The following is a 24,498-nucleotide window of genomic DNA, read 5'->3' as shown; positions in this document are numbered from 1 at the left end:
CTATGGCAGCTATCACAAGATATCGCAGCTGCGACGGGGGCGGGGACTATCGCGCTCTGCATCGCAGCATCGGCCTGCGATGTCGCAGCGTGCAAATTACCCCTTTGTGTGACATCTCACCAGTGACCTAGCAACTTACCAGCTATCCCTATCAGGTTGTATCGTTGTTGGGATCGCTGGTAAGTTGGTTAGTGTGACTGGGCTTTTACTGTAAACACATCTCATGTATGGTAGACACGTGCACATTTCAGGTTTAGGTGTGCACACATACCATATTCTGCCCCATTTTAGCCAGCTAAATTACAAGATCCCCCCCCCCCTCCCCTAACAAATAATCCCCCTCCATTTTTCCATAATACACGTTAACACTGCTGCTGAAAACATTTTTTTGTAAAGTTTTATTTTCTTTTTACAAAACGCACCAACTGTACACTGTTTTCTTTTTTCGGTAGGTCACATTTTGATACAATACCTATGGTTGCTCAGAGCTGTGTCAGCCATGCCGCTAACCAATATTTTCAACAGATATCTAACCGCTAGTAAAATGGAGAGTGGGTTCTTGTGCATGCAAAGAATAGGTTAGACAATAATAAAAAAAATAAATTGAGGATGTGTCCAGTTTATTTTTTTCTTGTAAAGGCCAAAATGGCTTGAACAGACAGCTCTATGGTTGGGGATAATCACACAGGTCTGCGCTGAGTCTTCCCCATCATCAGTGACCGGAGCCGTCCACTGTGCAGCTTTGCTCATGCTCGCCCTCTAGTGGACAACTGGGGAGTGGCACAATACAGGTGCTGTTTTTGGCAAGAGAATAAAAGATGTCTTTCTAGAGAAGTTTCTATGCGCAGAGGAAGCAGCTGAAAATGAACGAGAACACTTGACAGATTTTCTTGCAGCATAAAGAGAATAATCAAATCACTCAGTTTTCCAGCTTTTGATTCTTAAATTAAAAAGAATTTACCAATTTTATACATTAAAAAGGTAGAATATTTAACAAACAAATAGCTTCCGACACAAACCTATTTAGAACTACAGGTATCTACATTGCATACAACTTAGTTCCACACGGATTAACGCTTCACTGAATACGTAGCTCCACGAGCGCAGATCTGCTTTATTGCTCTTATGCATATGGTGCTCTCTGAAGGCACTGTAGTATGGATTAGAAAACTTGGAATGACTTTGGTGGCAAAGTTTGGAATGACTTGGATGATCGCTGTTTACGTCGTCATTCTGGAACAGGCAGTTGTGTGAAATCTGGTTTTCGTTGTCCCAATTAACAGAAGAAAAAAAATAATCAGAGTCCATGTTTTACTTCACAGGAAAGCTGTAACGCCTGGAGACAGTTTTACATGCCCATCCTAATGCTCTGAATTATTTGGAAAATTGCTGTAAAGAATAAAAAAAAAAAAAATAAATTAATCACAACCTGGAAATAAAATGTTGTAGAACATCTGTAGATTCATGTTACGATATAAAGCCACTTGTACGTTGTTTTTTTTATACCATTGATACTTTGAAAAGACAAATTTCTGCAAATACAGTAATTTTCCACTTTGCTGGAGATCACAGACATCGGCTGCAGACATAAGTATCCTGGGGGATTAAGGAGTCCTAAGGCTATGTGCACACATTGGAGAAAAATCTGCACCAAATCTGCATCTCCCGGCAGGAAAAACACAAGATTTTTTTTGCCACGATTTGCTGCGTTTTTTTTCCCATTGCTTTCAATGGTGACAATGCAGCCAAAACAGATAGAATGGACATTTCTTGAAGCCAAATCTGCAAGAAAAAAAAATCTTGCACATGTGCACAACACTACAGTATTTTCATTGATTTTGTTGGCTAAGGGATTTCATTGCAGATTTGTGAAAATCTGCAAGCAAGAACACAATGTGTGCACACAGCCTAAAGGGTACTTTACATGCTAAGACATCGCTAGCGATCTCATTAGCGATGTGAAATTCTAGATCGCAAGTGCTATCTTTTGCGATCGCACATGCGTAAAATAACCTATGTGCGATCTCGAAAGATTGCACTTGCTATCTAGAATTTCACATCGCTAATGAGATCGCTAGCGATGTCGCAGCATGTAAAGTACCCTATAGGATTCCATCAATATCAGTCTTCTGCTAACCACTACATAGTAACGCTAAGAGAGCGCAAAATAGTGTCTTACCAGATATTAAAATAAAAGTATGTTACTGTACACTCACTTAGGCTAAGTTCACACTTCCGTTGCTTTGCATCAGTCACAATCCGTAGCCTTGAGGAATTATGGTATCCTGCAAAATATTTTGCAGGAATCCTGTTTTTCCCCATAGGCTTCTATTAGTGACGGATTGTGACTGATTATGCTGCGTTGCATCCGCTGCGTCGCGGTCAGTCGTTTTTTAACTGACCGCCGGGCGGGAGCAACGCAGCCTGTAACATTTTTCTTGAGCAGCGCGATCCGTAGGATTTCGCTGCGCATGCGCTCTCTGGCTCCCCGCCCCCGTAACCAGGATAAACATCGGGTAACCAAGCAATGCGCTTTGGTTAGTTACCCGATATTTACAGTGGTTACGGGTGCAGGGAGCCCGCGCTAAGCTGGTATCCAAGATAAACATCGGGTAACCAAGCAAAAAGTGCTTTGCTTTTACCCGATATTTACCCTGGATACAGTGTGCAAGGAGGCCGACACTTCACCATTCTGCTCCGCCCCCTCCCGCACTCCGCATGTGTACACACACACACACACACACACACACTCACTTGTCCCCAGCCCTGCAGTCCCCGCGGCACTGACGTCCTCAGCTCCACGGCTCCGCCCCCTCGCGCACTCCGCATGTACACACACACACACACACACACACACACACACACTTGTCCCCAGCCATGCAGACCGCGGCACTGACGTCCTCAACTCCGCCCCCCGCACACAACGGAGTCCGACAAAGAAATTCTTTTCTTTGTCACCGTTGTCATCCGTTGTACAACGCATCAGTCACATGCGTCAAGCAACGCATGTGACTAATGCAAAACAACGGAAGTGTGAACTCTTAGCCTTAGTGTGGTTGTGAAAGTCGCAACCAACATAAAAAGCACACAACAGGCAGCTGCCGCAGCCCCACGTGTACATATCTTCAATGCTGGAGAGTAGAAGGGGTTAAAGCCGCGTTGTCGCCAAAGGATATAATAAAAATAAAAATAAAAAAATTCGTTGATTTAAATCAAAGATTATTTTATTCCATAGGTCCATGCGTTTCGAGGTGACCACCTCTTCAGGACCACAAAAATCAATACAATTGTATTGTTTATTTTTGTGGTCCTGAAGAAGAGGTCCTCACCTCGAAAACACGCAGACCTATGGAATAAAATAATCTCATGAAATCAACAAAACATTTTTTTTTTTCATCCTTTGGCGACAGTGCGGCTTTAACCCCTTCTCTCCAGCATTGAAGATAGCAAACCACTACATAATACTGCTCTCCAGAAAGGTGGTGTACTTCCTTTCCATATGGAAACAAAATATATTTTTTTACATCTGAAGATAATTCCTGGAAGAGTATGAGACACATTGATATTCACTATAGTAACTTATTTTGGCTTCTACAAGCTTCACATGAGGGCACTAATCATTAAAAAGGTGCCATCACCTGCCCTGCCCCCCCCCCACCAGTCTTAGTTCTTCCCACTAGTAATGTTGCGTCATGTGCTGGCATGTCACATGACCACTGCATACAATCATTGGCTGCAGTAGTAACACGTTGACACTGGGCTCACTGCGGCAGCCTGGCATTAGCTGACATGGACAGTTGTAAAGATATCACTCCAGGAGCAGAAGTCCTAGAGAAAGGCAAAGGAACGGCTGGGGACTGGCAAAGGAAGCGATACTCAATGGGGAATATGGATCAAAACTGGTGGAAAGGAAAAGCAAAGGAAGACGTTTCCCATAATAACCAATATCCCAGAGACCCTGTGACATGTCAAAACCTATATCTGCTACAGGCAACAGCTCCACTTCTTTGCAGCAGTTTTGATAACTCTCCATTGTTTATTTACAACATTGTGAATTGTTCATAAGAGATATGTGGTGGAGAAGCCGTAATGGTGACTGTCACTCCATACAGATATGTACAGGCTACTCAGGGACAGCCAGGTGACATCCCACTAGCAGTCAGCAGTAGTGATGAGCGAGCACTACCATGCTCAGGTGCTCCATACTTGTTAAAGAGCAGTTGGAAGGGCTTAACTTGCGCACGCATGTGTAATGCAAGTCAATGGGGAACAAGCAGTTTGTAGAAGATCTGGAAAAATGCATTAACTTCCATTATACTTGGTAGAAGAGTCGAGCCCGTCTGAGCATCCAACTGCTCTTAATAAGCACCCAAGCATGGTAGTGCTCGCTTATCAGTACTCATTACGAGTCTTGAGCACTGTAGCGTTCACTTACTAGTCAGCACCCAACATCTGCTATGCACAGGGGACCAAAAGTTACAAAAGCCGCAGCAAAAGCATCAACCCTTTATAGTGATAGGTCACTGCAGTGTGACAGACACAACTTTAAGCAAGAATCATTCTGAGAAACCCTAAAGAAGCGGCGCCCCAGCTGTCATCCGCACATTGACAGCCTTTACCCCTCATGCCATATGGACCACACCACGGCTCCTCCATATCACAGCTCCGCTGCACACACAGGTTGGAGCCTGTGGATGGCAGTAATGACAGTGACACTAACGTATCTGAATCTGCGTATTACGTGACAGCAACACATCCAAGGAATTGGGGCATGTACAGCACCAACCGGGCCACGTCAGGAGGAAGACATTTACTCTGTCAGGAGAATACCTTCCATATGGCACGGAAATGTCAGAGGCAGGGTCACACCTGTAACCCTTCCTCATAATCACAGCAAACCATGTACTGCATGACTGGCACAGGGGTCTGCCATCACCAGTTCTCAGACACCAATGACATAAGTCTGGAGCCATCAATAAAGAATCTAAATGCCAGCAAATGCCCCAAACAAGCATTTTCAAAAATGGCCCCAAAGAGGTGACCTGATACTATCCTCAGATGTAGACCTCGAGGTGACAGGTCAGCTGCGGCACAATAGCTCCCAGTAGTATTGCCCCATGACACCGCACAGAGATCACAGGTAACGGTCAGTCAGCACCTCCTGCCCCGTAACTAATGGCAGATAATCCCTTCCTCCCAGACATACATGTGACCCTAATCTCAGCAATGTAACTGCGCTGCGGGAGGGAAGTCTGCAGAAACACCGGGCGATTTCAACACCAGGTAGGAGAAATTACCAATCTCAGCCGGAGGAGACTGACAACAGGAAGAAAACCCCTGTCATGATGGGGCGACCAGTGAGGACAGGAATAGCACCCAGAGATGACACGTCACAGTCCCCGCAGGGAGGACAGGAGCGGAGCCAGCACCCAGAGGTGACACGTCACAGTCCCCGCAGGGAGGACAGGAGCGGAGCCAGCACCCAGAGGTGACAGGTTACAGTCCCCGCAGGGAGGACAGGAGCGGAGCCAGCACCCAGAGATGACAGGTCACGGCCCCCGCAGGGAGGACAGGAGCGGAGCCAGCACCCAGAGGTGACAGGTCACAGTCCCCGCAGGGAGGACAGGAGCGGAGCCAGCACCCAGAGATGACAGGTCACGGCCCCCGCAGGGAGGACAGGAGCGGAGCCAGCACCCAGAGATGACAGGTCACGGCCCCCGCAGGGAGGACAGGAGCGGAGCCAGCACCCAGAGATGACAGGTCACGGCCCCCGCAGGGAGGACAGGAGCGGAGCCAGCACCCAGAGATGACAGGTCACGGCCCCCGCAGGGAGGACAGGAGCGGAGCCAGCACCCAGAGATGACAGGTCACGGCCCCCGCAGGGAGGACAGGAGCGGAGCCAGCACCCAGAGGTGACAGGTTACAGTCCCCGCAGTGAGGACAGGAGCGGAGCCAGCACCCAGAGAGGACATCAGTCAGGACCTGGGATGGTCCGGTGGGCCGCTGTCACACTGCGCCTGTGGAATTCCAGGTGGCAGATGATGCTCAGTTGACATATGCCCCAATCATTTCAGGTATGTGGCAGTCAGATTTATGGGTCACCATCCCCCAGCAGGAAGTGTGATCACTTATGTCACTACAACTCCCAGCATGCTTGGACAGTCCCCTGCTGGTAGTTGTAGTGCTGCAACAGCTGGAGAGCTACAGATTGGAAATCTCAATTTTAAATGGGGAATCCCACCCAGACATTACTACAGCTGTGGGTGAACTACAAGTCCCAACACACCCTGCAGAACATATGGCACGTTGGCAGTTGTAGCACAGGCCGCTGCCATCAGTCACGGGGCAGGGATGGAGCTCCCCCTGAAGCAGGCAGGATGGTCCCATGCCCGGCCCCGCTGGGAGCAGTAGTACCACAGCGCACATCACTGGCAGGTGTCACTCACCGGAGCCGCAGACCACGAAGATGAAGAGCGCCAGTAACCAGGGTCCCACCGAGGACTTCTCATCCGTGGGGTTCCTCTGTGGGAAGGAGAGACACGTTACAGCTCGCCCACACGCCGCCCCGCGCCCCCCGTACACCTACCGAGGTCTTGGCCACGTTGCCTCTCTGTGTGATGTTCTTGCTGTGTTTCTCGTTCGCCATCCTGATTCTCTGTTTGGCCACCATGGCGGCTACTGCTGACGTGTGAGTGGAGGGATAACGGACACCGGGCACCAGCCGCGTCTGCACTGGGTGTGTGAGCAGTGAATACCGAGCCGCCGAGCTGCCAGCGTAGGCAATTCCACAGACCCCGCCCCCACCGGAACTACGTATCATACTACTGCGCACACGTCATCACTTATTGTCAAGTAGTCCGCGGAGTTACACGTGTGTAGCGCCAGCAGCGGAGGATTCTCTACACCTCGGCGGATGTATCTACACTCCCCTGAAGTGTGTAATGCGGCTTCTAAGGGTTACGTGGATCACGCTAAGGCTCCGCCCCCGTCCTCATTACGTCACAGGTCTCTTTCCGGCTCAAGATGGCGCCTCCCATGCCGCTTCTGGCAGGTCTGTAAGATTACGCGTTTAGTGGCCGGTTCAGTCCTCGTGTGTATGCCGGAGCTCTGCCCGGTGCAGAGAGCAGTACCGGCGGCCCCATATGGAGTATTACTGGCTATTAGCGCCTCACTCCTTGCCACGTGTGCGGTGTACGCTGCAGACTGACACGTGACCGCTCCAGACTCCCCGTCCTGTGCACGTCTATGGCTGCAGCCGCCGCTGCCCTCAGTGGAGCGCACACCGCGCAGGGGAGGCCGGGAGAGCGGCATGTCCTTACCTGGGCTTCACGCACCTCTCCTCCCGGCACTCTGCAGCTCCTCTGGACGGCTCTGCCGGCGCATGCTGATTGGACTGTCACCACTGGTCTCCCCTTCTCAGTGTTCGCCTTTGTAAAATAACATATTGTCCGGGTCACATGACCAGAGATGTTCTCATCTGACAGAATGGTAATGACTGTGAGCAAAGTCCTGTCGGAATGTTGTTCAGCGAGGGTCGGGGTGCCAGGGCTCAGCAGGGGTAGGGGGAGTCACAGTGCTGGGGGGTCGGGGTGCCAGGGCTCAGCAGGGGTAGGGGGAGTCACAGTGCTGGGGGGTCGGGGTGCCAGGGCTCAGCAGGGGTAGGGGGAGTCATAGTGCTGGGGGGTCGGGGTGCCAGAGCTCAGCAGGGGTAGGGGGAGTCACAGTGCTGGGGGGTCGGGGTGCCAGAGCTCAGCAGGGGTAGGGGGAGTCACAGTGCTGGGGGGTCGGGGTGCCAGGGCTCAGCAGGCAGGGGTAGGGGGAGTCATAGTGCTGGGGGGTCGGGGTGCCAGGGCTCAGCAGGGGTAGGGGGAGTCATAGTGCTGGGGGGTCGGGGTGCCAGGGCTCAGCAGGGGTAGGGAGAGTCACAGTGCTGGGGGGTCGGGGTGCCAGGGCTCAGCAGGGGTAGGGGGAGTCACAGTGCTGGGGGGTCGGGGTGCCAGGGCTCAGCAGGGGTAGGGAGAGTCACAGTGCTGGGGGGTCGGGGTGCCAGGGCTCAGCAGGGGTAGGGAGAGTCACAGTGCTGGGGGGTCGGGGTGCCAGGGCTCAGCAGGGGTAGGGAGAGTCACAGTGCTGGGGGGTCGGGGTGCCAGGGCTCAGCAGGGGTAGGGAGAGTCACAGTGCTGGGGGGTCGGGGTGCCAGGGCTCAGCAGGGGTAGGGGCAGTCACAGTGCTGGGGGTCGGGGTGCCAGAGCTCAGCAGGGGTAGGGGGAGTCACAGTGCTGGGGGTTGGGGTGCCAGGGCTCAGCAGGGGTAGGGGGAGTCACAGTGCTGGGGGGTCGGGGTGCCAGGGCTCAGCAGGGGTAGGGGGAGTCACAGTGCTGGGGGTCGGGGTGCCAGGGCTCAGCAGGGGTAGGGAGAGTCACAGTGCTGGGGGGTCGGGGTGCCAGGGCTCAGCAGGGGTAGGGGGAGTCACAGTGCTGGGGGGTCGGGGTGCCAGGACTCAGCAGGGGTAGGGGGAGTCGGAGTGTTGGGGGTTGGAGTGTCGGGGCTCAGTGAAGGTCAAGGTGCTGGGGTCGGAATGTCGGGGCTCAGCAGGAGTCAGTGTCGGGGTATAGCGAGGGTCGGGGCTCAGCAAAGGTCAAGGTGCCAGGGGTCAGAGTGTTGCAGGTCAGTGTCGGGGCTCAGCGAGGGTCAGAGTGTCTGGATTTAGCGAGGATAGGCTCAGCAGGGGTCGGGGGTCAGTGTCGTGGCTCTGTGGGGTCCAGTTCTCTGGAATGACAGACTCTTAGCACACTGAGAAGATGGAGAACAAAATTTCTCCGTCTTCTCCATGTGTGAATCTGCGGTCAGTTGTCATTCTAGTGCTTTCTGATGATTTCCACGCACACACACTTGAATGGGTGAGTGACAGATGACTTCAGAGTGAAATTGCACAATTCTGGAATTTTTTTCACCGATTTTGTCATTGGAAAAACAATCAGTCATCAGCACTGCACCTTTCAATAGCATTAGTCCAAGTACAATCCGGTAAAATAATCCAATAGCACCGATGTGATCCTGGCCTTACACTCACCTCTGGTGTAGGTGCTGGCTCTCCAGGGACTCGCATAGCACGTGCCCAATCACCATCCGCTTCACTCGTCTGCTCTTTTGGACGTCATTGATATCCGGAGGAATCGAGAGTTGTGACTGCTTTATCACATCTTCCAGATGTCTGATCTACCTGATGGAGCGGACAGTAAAGCGGTTGTATGATAAAATGTCACATGAGCCCTGGGAGAAGCAGTGTTCACACCGTTGGACTGGAGGGGAATATAGTTATTTTACAGGTGGGGTTCAAATCCCACCAAAGACAACAGCTGCATGAAGTTTGTGTGTTCTCCCCATGGATTTTCTCCTGTTCTCGCTACTCTCCAAAGGCATACTGATTGGGAATTGATAATATGACACCCAATGGGACAGTGATGATATCTGTGAAGTGCTATATAAGCAACAAAATTAATACTGATTGAGAAGGGGTTGTCTGAGTAGAAAACATTTCAGAGAGCTGACTGTCAATCAGCATGTCGGCAGGGAAGCAACGTGAACAGAGCGAACCAGAAGAGGAAGACCTGCTCTGTTGTCATGACGTTAAATGCGGCAGCAGAATCGCCAGCAGGAGTGACCCATGACTATTCTGAGCCGGCAGACATTGGCACTGGGCAGAATAGGCAGATTGTTGGCAACTACCTGCCTGTACGTGGTAATGCCCATTAGAAAAATATACAAATGTTCCTGGTAACCCCTTTCAAGACATATACATATAGATATATATATCATGTTATGCTTCTTTCATTGGACAGCATGATAATAAGCAAGTTTGCAGTTGACTTGCTTTTACTACCTGTTCTCGTTCTCCTGCAGTGAGAGCTTTTATCTTACACAGTGTACAGCTTGTCTCCATGGAGCTCAACCTCCATCACTTTGCACAGTGTGCTCAGTAGTTAAAGGGACTCTATCACCACAAAATGACAGTTCAAGCCAACCACAGGCGGCATGGCCAATCATTTAATGCACCGTCCCACCTGCTTGTTTTATATCTCTCTTCACGCTTCTTTGGCTCTATGAAGACAGAGGTGTCAATCAAAGAGGGGTGGTGGAGCTAGAGGGAAAATAATCAGGCGGGAAGGTGCGTTTAAAGGAACCATCAGCACAGATTGTTTGTTCAAGCCAAGTACAGGCACTTGTGCATCATGGTCTAGCCAATTATTTTAAGAGCATCTGTCACCAGGTTTTAGCTCCCCCATGTGAGAGCAGCATAATGTAGAGACCAAGACACTGATTCCAGCGATGTGTCACTTACTGAGCTATTTACTGTCAATGTTTTCTCTGCTACAGATCTAGCATTATACAGAGCTCATGAATATGCTCGACTATCTGGCAGCACACCAAGTAGTCTTCTGATAATCTACTGCTGATTAAACAATGATTCTATAAAAGCTACACTAAGCAGCCCAGTAAGTGACACTGCTGGAATCAGGATCTCTGCCCCTATATTATACTACATTGATTAGGTGGCAAAAATCTGGTGACAGATTCCCTTTAAATATACCTTCCCATCTGCTTTTATTTCCCTTTGTCTAAACCCTCCCCTATTCTTTGATTGACAGATCTGGCTTCATAGAGCCAGATAAGGGAGGAAATAGACGGAAACAAGCAGATGGAAGGTGTATAAAATATCCCCGCCATGGTGCATGCCTGTGCTTGGTTTCATCAGTCATTCTGTGCTGACAGAGCCCTTTAAAGAAAAAAAAATAGATAATACTCATTGTTGACATAATTAAGAGGAATGGGACTTTAGACTTGCCTTCTCTGCAGCAGCAGCTGAGTGTTCTGCAGTGGATGGGAAGTAAGCGACAAGTGAGTTCTTCCCCTGCAGAAGCTCCTGTCACCAGCAGGAATGTGACTGAGTAGCCTTAGGCCCTGTGCGCACTTGGCGGATTTTACTGCGGATTTGCTGCATGTTTCGCTGCAGAAAATGCTCATAACTTTTCTGCAGTGATTCACCAGCAAAACCTATGGGGAAAAAAAAGGCTGTGCGCACTAGGCGGATTTTGACAGCTACAGGTTTTGCTGTGGGATTTCCGCAGCAAAAATAATTGCATGTCACTTCTTTTCCACAGGTAGCTGCGGGATTTCACTCCATTGACTGTAATGTAATCATGAAATAGCGCAGGAAATAACGCAGGCAGCAAATTCTGTGCTTTTTTCCTGCGTTATTCCCTCCGGTATTTCGCGTTTTTCGGGACATAATGTTCATCGCTGCCTGCGTTTTGCAGGGAAGTGATTTCATTATGACAGGAAGAGGAAGCGGAGCAGAGAGTAAACACACACAGATCACAGACACAGACATATAGAACACACACAGATCACACTTGCACACAGACATATAAAATACACATAGAAATCAAACATACATATTAAAAATAAAAAAAAAAAAACGCGGGCTCCGCTGTATTTTTACCGTCCAGCCGAGGTAAACACACAGCAGTGGCCCGGTATTCTCAGGCTGGGGAGGACCAGGGTTAATGCTCCCGCAGCTGCCCCTCGACTGTCGCATCCATTATGCGACAGTCCCGTAGTGTCCCCGACTCTTCCAGATTGCCGTAATGCGGTGGCAATCGGTAATAACGAGTTAATGGCAGCTGATCGCCGCCACTAAGTCCAGGCTTAATCATGGCAGCGTCTATGAAACGGCTTACATGATTAACCCGTAAGTAAAGTGAATAAACACACACACCGAAAAATCCTTTATTTTAAATAAAAGACAAAAAAAGCCCCTCTTTCACCCCTTTATTAACCCCCCCCCAACACACAGCTCCAGCGTAATCCACACAGGTCCCACGACGCTTGCAGACTGCTGCAGCCGCGACTGACACTGTGCTGAATGCAGTCTCATAATGAGACTACATAGGTAACCACAGGGCATTTCTCACGGTCTGTAATGTGAACACACTACCGCTTTTGAGAACTGCAGTGTCCTCACAGGGACTCTATCTATTGATTGATCTGTCCTATATTTATGGATTATCTATCCCTCTATCTACCTATCTATATATCTATCTATCCATTATCTATCATGTAACTATCTATGGATTATCTATCCCTCTATCTATCCATTATCTATCAATCCTTCTAGCTACCGTATCTATTATCTATCTATCTCAGAAGGAAACTACCTTTTTTTCTTCTTCAATGTGCTATATTGCATTGAATGCATTAAAACACATGTACCAACCTGCGGAAAAACCGCACCAAAACGCATGCGGATTTCGGTGCGTTTTTTTTGCGTTTTTTCCCGCGGGTGTGGAAATCTTTCAGAGCCTGCGGAATTTCCCTAAGAAAATTCCACTTTCTAGTGCGCACAAGGCCTTATGAAGCAGTGCACGGTGTTCCTGCCAGAGAGAGCGCTCACTGATAATGCAGGCTCCTGTCACAAAGTCTGTGCCACTGACAGGAGCCTGTAGCACCAATGGCCGCTTTCCTCTGGCTATGGAGCAGTAGCTGCCGGCCCCAGCGTCTCCAGACAGTGACACACAGTGGATTGAGGTTTGCGATCAGCTTTTTCTGGTCAGCACTGTGCAGGCCACAACCAGGAGCATTGCGAGCCATGGGTCCTGCGCCCCTGGTTTAGGACAGAAGTACAGTTGTTATAATAAATATTTACATGTGTCCCAATTTTTGTGTTTACAGTCCGAGGATCTGATGGCCTTCATATGATCCAGGGGCCCCCAAACATTGCAAGTTTTGAGCCGTTTCAACGGTAAGTATTTGTGCCCACGTAGCAGATTTTCTGCACACAAAACTGTATTTCTTCGGCGCTCCATTGGGAGACCCAGACGATTGGGTGTATAGCTACTGCCTCCGGAGGCCACACAAAGCATTACACTAAAAAGTGTAAGGCCCCTCCCCTTCTGGCTATACACCCCCCGTGGGATCACGGGCTGCTCAGTTTTCAAGCTTTGTGCGAAGGAGGTCAGACATCCACGCATAGCTCCACTGTTTAGTCAGCAGTAGCTGCTGACTATATCGGATGGAAGAAAAGAGGGCCCATGCTAAAGGGCCCCCAGCATGCTCCCTTCTCACCCCACTCTTGTTGGCGGTGTTTGTTAAGGTTGAGGTACCCATTGCGGGTACGGAGGCTGGAGCCCACATGCTGTTTTCCTTCCCCATCCCCCTGAGGGCTCTGGTGAAGTGGGATCTTACCGGCCTCCAGGCTCTGAGGCCGGGCTCCATCCACAGACCCGGAGATCCTGCTGGATACGGAGCTGGGTACCGTCAGGGACAAGGCCCTGCAACATTCAGGTACTCTGTGTCCCCGTACAGACAGGCACAGACACACTCCAGCGTTGCTGGGTGTTCTAGTGCGCCGGGGACGGTAGCGCTACGCGCTTGGGTTATACTCACTGCAGCTTAGCTGAGTGAGTTTATGTGTGGGGAACTACCGCGCCGGCCGCCCCCGGAGACTGCGGCGCGGCTGAGACTTGTGGTGCGCCGGGGACTTCGCGCCGACCGTGCTTTTACGACGGCAGCGCTTATAAATCTAGTCCCCGGCTTCTGCGGCCTAGTTACGTTTCGTTCCCGCCCCCAGCCCTGTCAGTCAGGGAAGGGGAGAGACGCTGTACAATAGTCAGCGCCGAGGGCTGGAGTCTTATTTACATACTCCAGCCCTCTCACTGGGCACAGTGGGACGCCAGTTTCCCGCTCTCTGTCTGCAGCACGCCCACGGCCCGCCCCTCTTCACAGGACGCCGGCAGCCATTCCTGCACGCAGTCTGAGCTGGAGAACGGACATAGCCCTGGGAGACCCGGACAGGGGATTCTGGCGACCACACACCTGCTGTTAAGCGGGCGGTAAGCAGCACCTAGGTGCTGACCCCACTAGTGCCACAGTGTTGTTTTGTGTACTTTTGTCTGTACCTATATATTGCACTGTACGGTCGCTTCTTGGCTTATACCCCTATATTGCTCTGAGGAGACAACAGCATGTCATCCGCAAAAAGCAAGGGTGCCAAGGCACAGGCTTTATATGCTGCCTGTACCGCATGTGGGGCTGATCTACCGGCAGGTTCCACTGACCCCCATTGTGTGCAATGTTCGGTCCCTGTGCCACTTCGTCAGCCGGAGTCTATGCTAGTAGTGGCCCAGGCAGAGACGCCTGTGAAACCTGCCCCGGTGACGGGGACAGAGTTTGCAGTTTTTGCTGATAAGATGTCTGTGACTAAGACAAAAATTCTAGAAACTTTGCAGTCCAGGCCGGTCACTCAGACCATGGGCACTGCTGATTCAATGTTCCCCGGTCCCCCTCAGTTGGAACTAATCCGTGCTCCAAGGGGGTCCCAGGCATCACAGGCTGAAGGCTCTGACTCGGACGACAGTCCCAGGCAGCCTAAGCGAGCTCGCTGGGAGAGACCCTCGGCGTCATCACGCTGGTCAGGGTCTCAGCGAGAGGATTCTCTGTATGATGAGACAGAGCTAGGTGATCAGGAGTCTAATCCTGAGACTGCTCTCAACCTGGATACCCCTGATGGTGACGCCATGGTGAATGATCTTATAGCGGCCATCAATAGACTGCTGGATATTTCTCCTCCAGCGGAGGAGGCAGCAGCACAGCAGGAGAAATTCCATTTCAGGTATCCCAAACGTAAATTGAGTACTTTTCTGGACCACGCTGACTTCAGAGAAGCAGTCCAGAAACACCATGCTTATCCAGATAAGCGTTTCTCCAAACGTCTTAAGGATACACGTTATCCCTTTCCCCCTGACGTGGTCAAACGCTGGACCCAGTGTCCAAAGGTGGACCCCCCAATCTCCAGGCTTGCGGCTAGATCCATAGTTGCAGTGGAAGATGGGGCTTCACTTAAAGATGCCAATGACAGACAGATGGACCTTGGTTGAAATCTGTCTATGAAGCTATCGGCGCGTCGTTTGCTCCAGCATTCGCAGCCGTGTGGGCACTCCAAGCTATTTCAGCTGGTCTGGCGCAGGTGGACTCTGTCATACGTCCATCAGTGCCGCAAGTGGCGTCCTTGACCTCGCAAATGTCTGCGTTTGCGACTTACGCTATCAATGCGGTCTTGGACTCTACCAGCCGTACGTCAATGGCGTCCGCCAACTCTGTGGTTTTACGCAGAGCCTTATGGTTAAAGGAATGGAAAGCAGATTCTGCTTCCAAAAAATGCTTAACCAGTTTGCCATTATCTCAAGACAGACTGTTTGGTGAGCAATTGGCTGAAATCATTAAACAGTCCAAGGGTAAGGACTCTTCCTTACCCCAGCCCAGATCAAGCAAACCTCAACAGTGGAGGGGACAGTCGAGTTTTCGGTCCTTTCGAGGTTCGGGCAGGGCCCAATTCTCCTCGTCCAAAAGGACTCAGAAGGAGCAGAGGAGCTCAGATTCCTGGCGGACTCACTCACGCCCAAAGAAAGCAGCCGGAGGAACCGCTTCCAAGCCGGCTGCCTCATGACTTTCGGCCTCCTCTCTCCGCATCCTCGGTCGGTGGCAGGCTCTCCCGCTTTTGCGGCATTTGGCTGCCACAGGTCAAAGACCGGTGGGTAACAGACATTTTGTCTCACGGGTACCGGATAGAGTTCAGTTCTCGTCCTCCGCCTCGGTTCTTCAGAACTTCCCCACATCCCGACCGAGCCGATGCTCTTCTGCAGGCGGTGTGCTCTCTAAGGGCAGAAGGAGTGGTGATCCCTGTTCCTCTTCAGGAACGAGGTCAAGGTTTTTACTCCAATCTGTTTGTGGTGCCAAAAAAGGACGGCTCTTTCCGTCCTGTTCTGGACCTAAAACTGCTCAACAAGCACGTGAAAACCAGGCGGTTCCGGATGGAATCTCTCCGCTCCGTCATTGCCTCAATGTCTCAAGGAGATTTCCTAGCATCAATAGACATCAAGGATGCTTATCTCCACGTGCCGATTGCTCCAGAGCACCAGCGTTTTCTACGCTTCGTTATAGGAGACGAACACCTTCAGTTCGTAGCCCTGCCATTTGGTCTGGCGACAGCCCCACGGGTTTTCACCAAGGTCATGGCAGCAGTGGTAGCAGTCTTGCACTCTCAGGGACACTCGGTGATCCCTTACTTGGACGATCTACTTGTCAAGGCACCCTCTCAAGAGGCATGCCAACACAGCCTGAACGTTGCGCTGGAGACTCTCCAGACTTTCGGGTGGATCATCAACTTTTCAAAGTCAAATCTGTCACCGACCCAATCACTAACATATCTTGGCATGGAGTTTCATACTCTCTCAGCGATAGTGAAGCTTCCGATGGACAAGCAGCGTTCACTACAGACAGGGGTGCACTCTCTCCTTCAAGGCCAGTCGCACCCCTTAAGACGCCTCATGCACTTCCTGGGGAAGATGGTGGCAGCAATGGAGGCAGTCCCGTTTGCGCAGTTTCATCTGCGCCCACTTCAATGGGACATTCTCCGCCAATGGGACGGGAAGTCGACGTCCTTAGACAGGAAAGTCTCCCTTTCCCAGACGGCCAAGGACTCTCTTCAATGGTGGCTTCTTCCCACCTCATTATCACAAGGAAGGTCCTTCCTACCCCCATCCTGGGCGGTGGTCACGACAGACGCGAGTCTGTCAGGGTGGGGAGCAGTTTTTCTCCACCACAGGGCTCAGGGTACGTGGACTCAGCAGGAGTCCACCCTTCAGATCAATGTTCTGGAAATCAGGGCAGTGTATCTTGCCCTACAAGCCTTCCAGCAGTGGCTGGAAGGAAGGCAGATCCGAATTCAGTCGGACAACTCCACAGCGGTGGCATACATCAACCACCAAGGCGGGACACGCAGTCGGCAAGCCTTCCAGGAAGTCCGGCGGATTCTGATGTGGGTGGAAGCCACGGCCTCCACCATATCCGCAGTTCACATCCCCGGCGTAGAAAACTGGGAAGCGGACTTCCTCAGTCGCCAGGGTATGGACGCAGGGGAATGGTCCCTTCACCCGGACGTGTTTCAGGAAATATGTCGCCGCTGGGGAAGGCCGGACGTCGACCTAATGGCGTCCCGGCACAACAACAAGGTCCCAACTTTCATGGCACGGTCTCGCGATCACAGAGCTCTGGCGGCAGACGCCTTAGTGCAAGATTGGTCGCAGTTCCAGCTGCCCTATGTGTTTCCCCCTCTGGCACTCTTGCCCAGAGTGCTACGCAAGATCAGGTCCGATTGCCGCCGCGTCCTGCTCGTCGCCCCAGACTGGCCGAGGAGGTCGTGGTATCCGGATCTGTGGCATCTCACGGTCGGCCAACCGTGGGCGCTACCAGACCGGCCAGACTTACTGTCACAAGGGCCGTTTTTCCATCTGAATTCTACGGCCCTGAACCTGACTGTGTGGCCATTGAGTCCTGGATACTAGCATCTTCAGGATTATCTCAAGGGGTCGTGGCCACCATGAGACAGGCTAGGAAGCCCACGTCTGCTAAGATCTACCACAGAACGTGGAAGATTTTCTTATCCTGGTGCTCGGCACAGGGAGTGTCCCCCTGGCCATTTGCATTGCCTACTTTTCTTTCCTTCCTGCAATCTGGTTTGGAAAAAGGCTTATCGCTCGGCTCCCTTAAAGGGCAAATCTCAGCGCTATCGGTATTTTTTCAAAAGCGTCTAGCACGACTTCCTCAGGTACGCACGTTCCTGCAGGGGGTTTGTCACATCGTCCCTCCGTACAAACGGCCGTTAGATCCATGGGATCTGAACAGGGTACTAGTTGCTCTCCAGAAGCCGCCCTTCGAGCCTCTGAGGGATGTTTCACTTTCTCGACTCTCACAGAAAGTGGCCTTTCTGGTAGCGGTCACGTCTCTTCGGAGGGTATCCGAGCTGGCAGCGCTGTCATCCAAAGCTCCCTTCCTGGTTTTTCACCAGGACAAGGTAGTGCTGCGCCCGATTCAGGAGTTTCTCCCTAAGGTGGTATCCTCTTTTCATCTCAATCAGGATATCTCCTTACCTTCTTTTTGTCCTCATCCAGTTCATCGGTATGAAAAGGATTTGCATTTGTTGGATCTCGTGAGAGCACTCAGAATCTACATTTCCCGCACGGCGCCCCTGCGCCGCTCGGATGCACTCTTTGTCCTTGTCGCTGGTAAGCGCAAAGGATCGCAGGCTTCCAAATCCACCCTGGCTCGATGGATCAAGGAACCAATTCTTGAAGCCTACCGTTCTGCTGGGCTTCCGGTTCCATCAGGGCTGAAGGCCCATTCTACCAGAGCCGTGGGTGCGTCCTGGGCATTACGACACCAGGCTACGGCTCAACAGGTGTGCCAGGCAGCTACCTGGTCGAGTCTGCACACTTTCACCAAACATTATCAGGTGCATACCTACGCTTCGGCGGACGCCAGCCTAGGTAGAAGAGTCCTGCAGGCGGCGGTTGCCTCCTCGTAGGGGAGGGCTGTTTTGCAGCTCTAACTTGAGGTATTAATTTACCCACCCAGGGACTGCTTTTGGACGTCCCAATCGTCTGGGTCTCCCAATGGAGCGCCGAAGAAGAAGGGAATTTTGTTACTTACCGTAAATTCCTTTTCTTCTAGCTCCAATTGGGAGACCCAGGTCCCGCCCTGTTTCCTTCGGGATTTTTGTTTTTTTCGGGTACACATGTTGTTCATGTTGAACGGTTTCAGTTCTCCGATGTTACTTCGGATTGAATTTGTTTAAACCAGTTATTGGCTTTCCTCCTTCTTGCTTTAGCACTAAAACTGAGCAGCCCGTGATCCCACGGGGTGTGTATAGCCAGAAGGGGAGGGGCCTTACACTTTTTAGTGTAATGCTTTGTGTGGCCTCCGGAGGCAGTAGCTATACACCCAATCGTCTGGGTCTCCCAATTGGAGCTAGAAGAAAAGGAATTTACGGTAAGTAACAAAATTCCCTTCTTTTCGGCAAAAAAAACTCAGCAGAGGAAAACACTACCGTGTTTCCCCGATAGTAAGACACCCCCGATAGTAAGACGTAGTGGGGGTTTTGGGGGGGTCGGCTAATGTAAGACGTACCCCGAAAGTAAGACGTAGTAAAAATTTATTTATTTATTTTTTTTCTTCTTTACAGTACAGTTACAGCGGCCGAGCGCTCAGCTGAGCGCCCTGACATGCCGGCGGCCGAGCGCTCAGCTGAACGCCCTGACATGCCGGCGGCCGAGCGCTCAGCTGAACGCCCTGACATGCCGGCGGCCGAGCGCTCAGCTGAACGCCCTGACATGCCGGCGGCCGAGCGCTCAGCTGAACGCCCTGACATGCCGGCGGCCGAGCGCTCAGCTGAACGCCCTGACATGCCGGCGGCCGAGCGCTCAGCTGAACGCCCTGACATGCCGGCGGCCGAGCGCTCAGCTGAACGCCCTGACATGCCGGCGGCCGAGCGCTCAGCTGAACGCCCTGAAATGCCGGCGGCCGAGCGCTCAGCTGAACGCCCTGAAATGCCGGCGGCCGAGCGCTCAGCTGAACGCCCTGAAATGCCGGCGGCCGAGCGCTCAGCTGAACGCCCTGAAATGCCGGCGGCCGAGCGCTCAGCTGAGCGCCCTGACATGCCGGCGGCCGAGCGCTCAGCTGAGCGCCCTGAAATGCCGCCGGCATGTGACAGCTCTCAGCTGAGCGCCCTGACTTGCCGGTGGCAAAGCGCTCAGCTGAGCGCCCTGACTTGCCGGCGGCAAAGCGCTCAGCTGAGCGCCCTGACATGCCGGCGGCCGAGCGCTCAGCTGAGCGCCCTGACATGCCGCCGGCATGTGACAGCTCTCAGCTGAGCGCCCTGACTTGCCGGCGGCAAAGCGCTCAGCTGAGCGCCCTGACATGCCGGCGGCCGAGCGCTCAGCTGAGCGCCCTGACATGCCGGCGGCCGAGCGCTCAGCTGAGCGCCCTGACATGCCGGCGGCCGAGCGCTCAGCTGAGCGCCCTGACATGCCGGCGGCCGAGCGCTCAGCTGAGCGCCCTGACATGCCGCCGGCATGTGACAGCTCTCAGCTGAGCGCCCTGACTTGCCGGCGGCAAAGCGCTCAGCTGAGCGCCCTGACATGCCGGCGGCCGAGCGCTCAGCTGAGCGCCCTGACATGCCGCCGGCATGTGACAGCTCTCAGCTGAGCGCCCTGACTTGCCGGCGGCAAAGCGCTCAGCTGAGCGCCCTGACATGCCGGCGGCCGAGCGCTCAGCTGAGCGCCCTGACATGCCGGCGGCCGAGCGCTCAGCTGAGCGCCCTGACATGCCGGCGGCCGAGCGCTCAGCTGAGCGCCCTGACATGCCGGCGGCCGAGCGCTCAGCTGAGCGCCCTAACATGCCGGCGGCCGAGCGCTCAGCTGAGCGCCCTGACATGCCGCCGGCATGTGACAGCTCTCAGCTGAGCGCCCTGACTTGCCGGCGGCAAAGCGCTCAGCTGAGCGCCCTGACATGCCGGCGGCCGAGCGCTCAGCTGAGCGCCCTGACATGCCGACGGCCGAGCGCTCAGCTGAGCGCCCTGACATGCCGACGGCCGAGCGCTCAGCTGAGCGCCCTGACATGCCGGCGGCCGAGCGCTCAGCTGAGCGCCCTGACATGCCGGCGGCCGAGCGCTCAGCTGAGCGCCCTGACATTCCAGCGGCTTAGCGCTCAGCTGAGAGCTGTCACATGTCGGCGGTCGGGCGCTCAGCTGAGCGCCCTGACATGCCGGCGGCTTAGCGCTCAGCTGAGAGCTGACACATGCCGGCGGTCTGGCGCTCAGCTGAACGCCCTGACATGCCGGCGGCTGAGCGCTCAGCTGAGAGCTGACACATGCCGGCGGTCGGGCGCTCAGCTGAACGCTCGGCTACCGAGAAATGTTGAAATGTTGCAGTAATGTTGTCCGTGGTCCATCTGGACCATGGACAACATACAAAATCACGCAGCCTCAGTGCCCTCATGTGCAGCCGCTGGTGGTTAAGTTTCCTTAACTTGCGGTACACTTAGGGCGCAATCGCGGCAAGTCCCCATACGGTACATTGCATGGAGACTTGCTGCGATTGCTGTGGGATTTTTTCCAATATAAGACATACCCCGAAAGTAAGACATAGTGGCACTTTTGGGGGTAAAAAGAATGTAAGACACTGTCTTACTTTCGGGGAAACACGGTAGTTTTTTGTTTTTTTTTATCTCATTTTCGCATTTTTTAAAAGCATTTCGCAATTTGTTTTTTTTTTTAGTTATAGTGATCGTGGGGGTTCAGGTGCTGTACCCACGCGTTCGCCGCCGGGTTTCCAGCTAATGTTATAACAGGATCTGGCTTTCACTGTCCGCAGCCGTGCCCACACATCTCTCAATAGTTTAACCCCCCTTTATGCCGGCGATCAATGCAATTGCCTCATTCAGGAGGCAGGAAGAGGGTTCACTTACCTCTCCCTGGTGATCGGGTCCCTGTAATGTGATCAAAGGGACTCGATCGCCTGCCATGGAAACCCTGAGTCATTACCATGACAACCCCAGGTTATTGAGCTACGGAGAGCGTCAAACACCATGCCTGGTACATGGTGTGTGAGGCAAAGAGTAAGGCTAGTTTCACACTTGCGTTCAGCGCATTCCGTCACGATGAAGAATAGCGCAGTCCGTTAACGGACTGCGCTATTCTCCATAGAGTTGTATGGACGACGCACTGTAACGCAAGTGCCTGCGTTGCATCCGCTGGACGACGCAGCGTCGTTATTTTGACGCTGCGTCGGGCGGATGGAACGCTGCATGTAGTGTTTTTCTGCGCTTGGCGGAGTGTCAAAAAAACGCAACCTGCAGGAATCCGTTAGGCGTCCGTTCTTTTTATAATGGACGCCTATGGTGGCGGATTCCGGTAGAATGCGTCATTTGACGGATTCCGTTAACGCATCCGTATTTACACAACTGCGCATACCCAGATGTGTAAAGTCAAGGAAAAAAACTATAACGGATTGCGTTATTTTGTACGATCCGTAGCATTGCGTTGTGCCACTATATGTAACGCATCCGTTGCATGCGTCACACAACGCAATGCTACGGATCCCGTCCAACGCAAGTGTGAAACTAGCCTAAGTGCTACAAGTGCAGCACTGACAGATATAATCCACTGTAGTGATTATATGAGAAATCTTACAATGTTCACACTGCCATGGTGACTACTAGACATAATATTATACTCATTCGTACTGTTCTGTCCAGAAGACTTTTCAGCAGTCTCATTATCATCATACATGACTACAAGGAAAGGTAACACCTCTCTAATCAGTGTATATAACACAGGAGTCACCATTACGTGATGTTCACAGCTCACCTCCTCCCCCTCCCTTCACAATACATACAATACACATGCTTAGTACAGTTTTAATGCCATAATGTCCACATGTAAAATAGCCACAGCGAATCTGCACCAAGGTGTGTGGGACGGGACTTGCTGGGTTTCCGGCCCTCTGATTGCCTTTGGCAGTCACACGTAACGAAACGTCGCCATAGGAGAATGTGCAGTATAGAGCTTGCCGTTGACACACTACCAGGAGCAGCAAAAGTGGAAGCAGAGGGATGTATTGTGGCTTTTTTTTTTTTTTTTTTTTTTAGTTTTACAGCTGTGTATTTTAACATTAAACTCAATGCACTACAAAAATTTATCTGCAACAAAAATTGACATGCTGCAAATTTAGAAATCTGTATTTCAGGACAATTTCTGCTCAGAAAATATTCACAGTGCATTAGTGATGATTTTATGTTTTTATCCCTGTTGGTGGATTTTCTGTCGCGAAGATGGGATGGAAAATCTACGTCTTAGGCTATGTTGACATTTCCGTTGTTTAGGATCAGTCACAATCCGCCGCTCTGATAAACAACGCAATCCGTTTGGCAGACTCCGTTGTTTCCCATAGACTTGTATGAGCGGCGGATTGTGACTGATGACCCTGCGTTGTATCCGCCGCGCGGCGCATCAGTCGTTTACTGACTGACCATCGGGCAGGAGGGACGCAGCATGCTACGTTTTTTGTTGCGGCAAAAAAACGCACCCCACAGGATTCCGTTGGAATCCATCAGGAGGCATAATGTAAGTCTATCGCGTAGGATTCCGTTATCCTGTGTCACGGAATGGATTCCAGTGCAGGAATCCGTCACGTTTTACTGAGAATGTCCAGCGAAACATCCAAAATCATGTAAAATCAGTTCTTCGCTCTCTTCTCCCCCCCCCCCACCCACGCAGGTTTTAAACTGAAATGATTGCTGGCTTTTCATTGCGATCAGCTGATCGTTCTCTCTCTCTCTCAACGGAATCCACTTTCTCATGACAAGAAATTCCATTTCTTGTCACCCGTTGTACAACGCATCAGTCACAAGCGTTAAGCAACGCAGGTGACTGATGCAAAAAAGCAGCTGTTTCAGGAATTAGGCTATGTGCGCACATTGCGTACTGTCCCTGCAGAAATGTCTGCAGCGATTTTAGCAGCACACGTGTGCTTCAAATCGCTGCAGAAAGAGTCCGTAATGAAAAAAAAAAAAGCCGATTTCATGCGCTGTGGGACCCCTCCCATAGACAGAGCGGGGGCTGCATGCAGAGCGCAGGAAAGAAGTGACATGTCACTTCTTAGAACGTGCGCTTCGGGCAGCAGCCGAAGCTCTGCGCTCTAATACGCCACGTGCGCACGGCTCCTGCATAATCTCCATAGATTATGCAGGGGACGCAGGACGCATGCAGTTACGCTGCGGTGCAGATCGCAGCGTAACTGCATGCAAATACGCAACGTGCGCACATAGCCTTACTTTGTCCCACATTGTGGTAGATTTCTGACTTTTCCTTTGTCCCGTGCACACATCCCATAGGGTCAGTCCGGCATCAATGGGACAGTTTTTTTCAGCAAATTGAACATGGACAGTGAATATTAAGGCTATGTGCACATGTTGCAGAAATGTTTGCACCAAATCTGCATCTCCTGGCAGGAAGAATGCTGTTGCAAAATGTGCGTTTTTGCCGCATTTTCGTCATTGCTTTCAATGGTGAGAGCATGGCCAAAAACACAGAATGAATTGACATGCTGCAGATTTTTTTCTGCAACGTGAGCACAACACTTCAGGAGTCTCACTTACTTTGCTGACATAAGGATTTCCTTGCAGATTTGTGAAAATCCGCACGCAAAAAGGCAACGTGTGCACACAGCCGAATGTTTCAGTCGGCCGTACCTGATGTGAAGTGTGTAATCGCTGGCGTTTGTGCTGCGATCATCTCGAGCTGCTGCAGGTGGAGTCCCGTCTTCTGATCCCAGCTTAGTGAAGGCCAAACGTGTGGCAGACAAATCCATTAAAATAACTTTGGCTGAACCCGCCGATATCTCCTAATATCTACTATGAGGCCCCCTCACAGATGATTGTTGGGGGACATAAGGAATCGGCATGTCCAATTTCGTGCTGCTGATCCTTTTCTCTTAATGCTCATTCAGACGAATGTATAAATCGAATGTGTGCTATCCAAATTATTTTTTTTACACTGTCGTGTGACCCTGGTCTCGGGTGTCTGCCAGCACTCTCCTAAATCAC

At 51.8% G+C, this 24,498-nt stretch overlaps 2 protein-coding genes across 3 annotated transcripts in view; one reads left to right on the top strand and one right to left on the bottom strand.

The window, feature by feature from the left end:
• Nucleotides 1-375: 375 nt before the first annotated feature.
• Nucleotides 376-6,828, bottom strand: SERP1 (stress associated endoplasmic reticulum protein 1). The gene is made up of 3 exons (XM_075340760.1): nucleotides 6,587-6,828; nucleotides 6,447-6,522; nucleotides 376-1,389 (listed from the first exon to the last, which is right to left on the bottom strand). Exons 1-3 carry the CDS (start codon nucleotides 6,818-6,820, stop codon nucleotides 1,349-1,351), a joined length of 351 nt encoding a protein of 116 aa, XP_075196875.1. The 5' UTR covers nucleotides 6,821-6,828; the 3' UTR covers nucleotides 376-1,348.
• Nucleotides 6,829-6,984: 156 nt separating this feature from the next.
• Nucleotides 6,985-24,498, top strand: part of EIF2A (eukaryotic translation initiation factor 2A) — a 102,254-nt gene continuing 84,740 nt past the window's right edge. The window contains exons 1-2 of one of the 2 annotated variants that reach the window (XM_075340758.1): nucleotides 6,985-7,051; nucleotides 12,733-12,802. In XM_075340758.1, coding sequence (XP_075196873.1) covers nucleotides 7,024-7,051; nucleotides 12,733-12,802 — 98 coding nt within the window. In that variant the 5' untranslated portion in view covers nucleotides 6,985-7,023. Of the gene's footprint in view, nucleotides 7,052-7,325; nucleotides 7,489-12,732; nucleotides 12,803-24,498 lie in introns of those variants that run through there. The other variant, XM_075340759.1, reaches the window with a different exon arrangement.

The sequence above is a fragment of the Anomaloglossus baeobatrachus genome, chromosome 3 (genome assembly GCF_048569485.1).
Source record: "Anomaloglossus baeobatrachus isolate aAnoBae1 chromosome 3, aAnoBae1.hap1, whole genome shotgun sequence".
Taxonomy (NCBI): domain Eukaryota; kingdom Metazoa; phylum Chordata; class Amphibia; order Anura; family Aromobatidae; genus Anomaloglossus; species Anomaloglossus baeobatrachus.
This window is presented reverse-complemented; position numbering and strand designations above follow the sequence as displayed.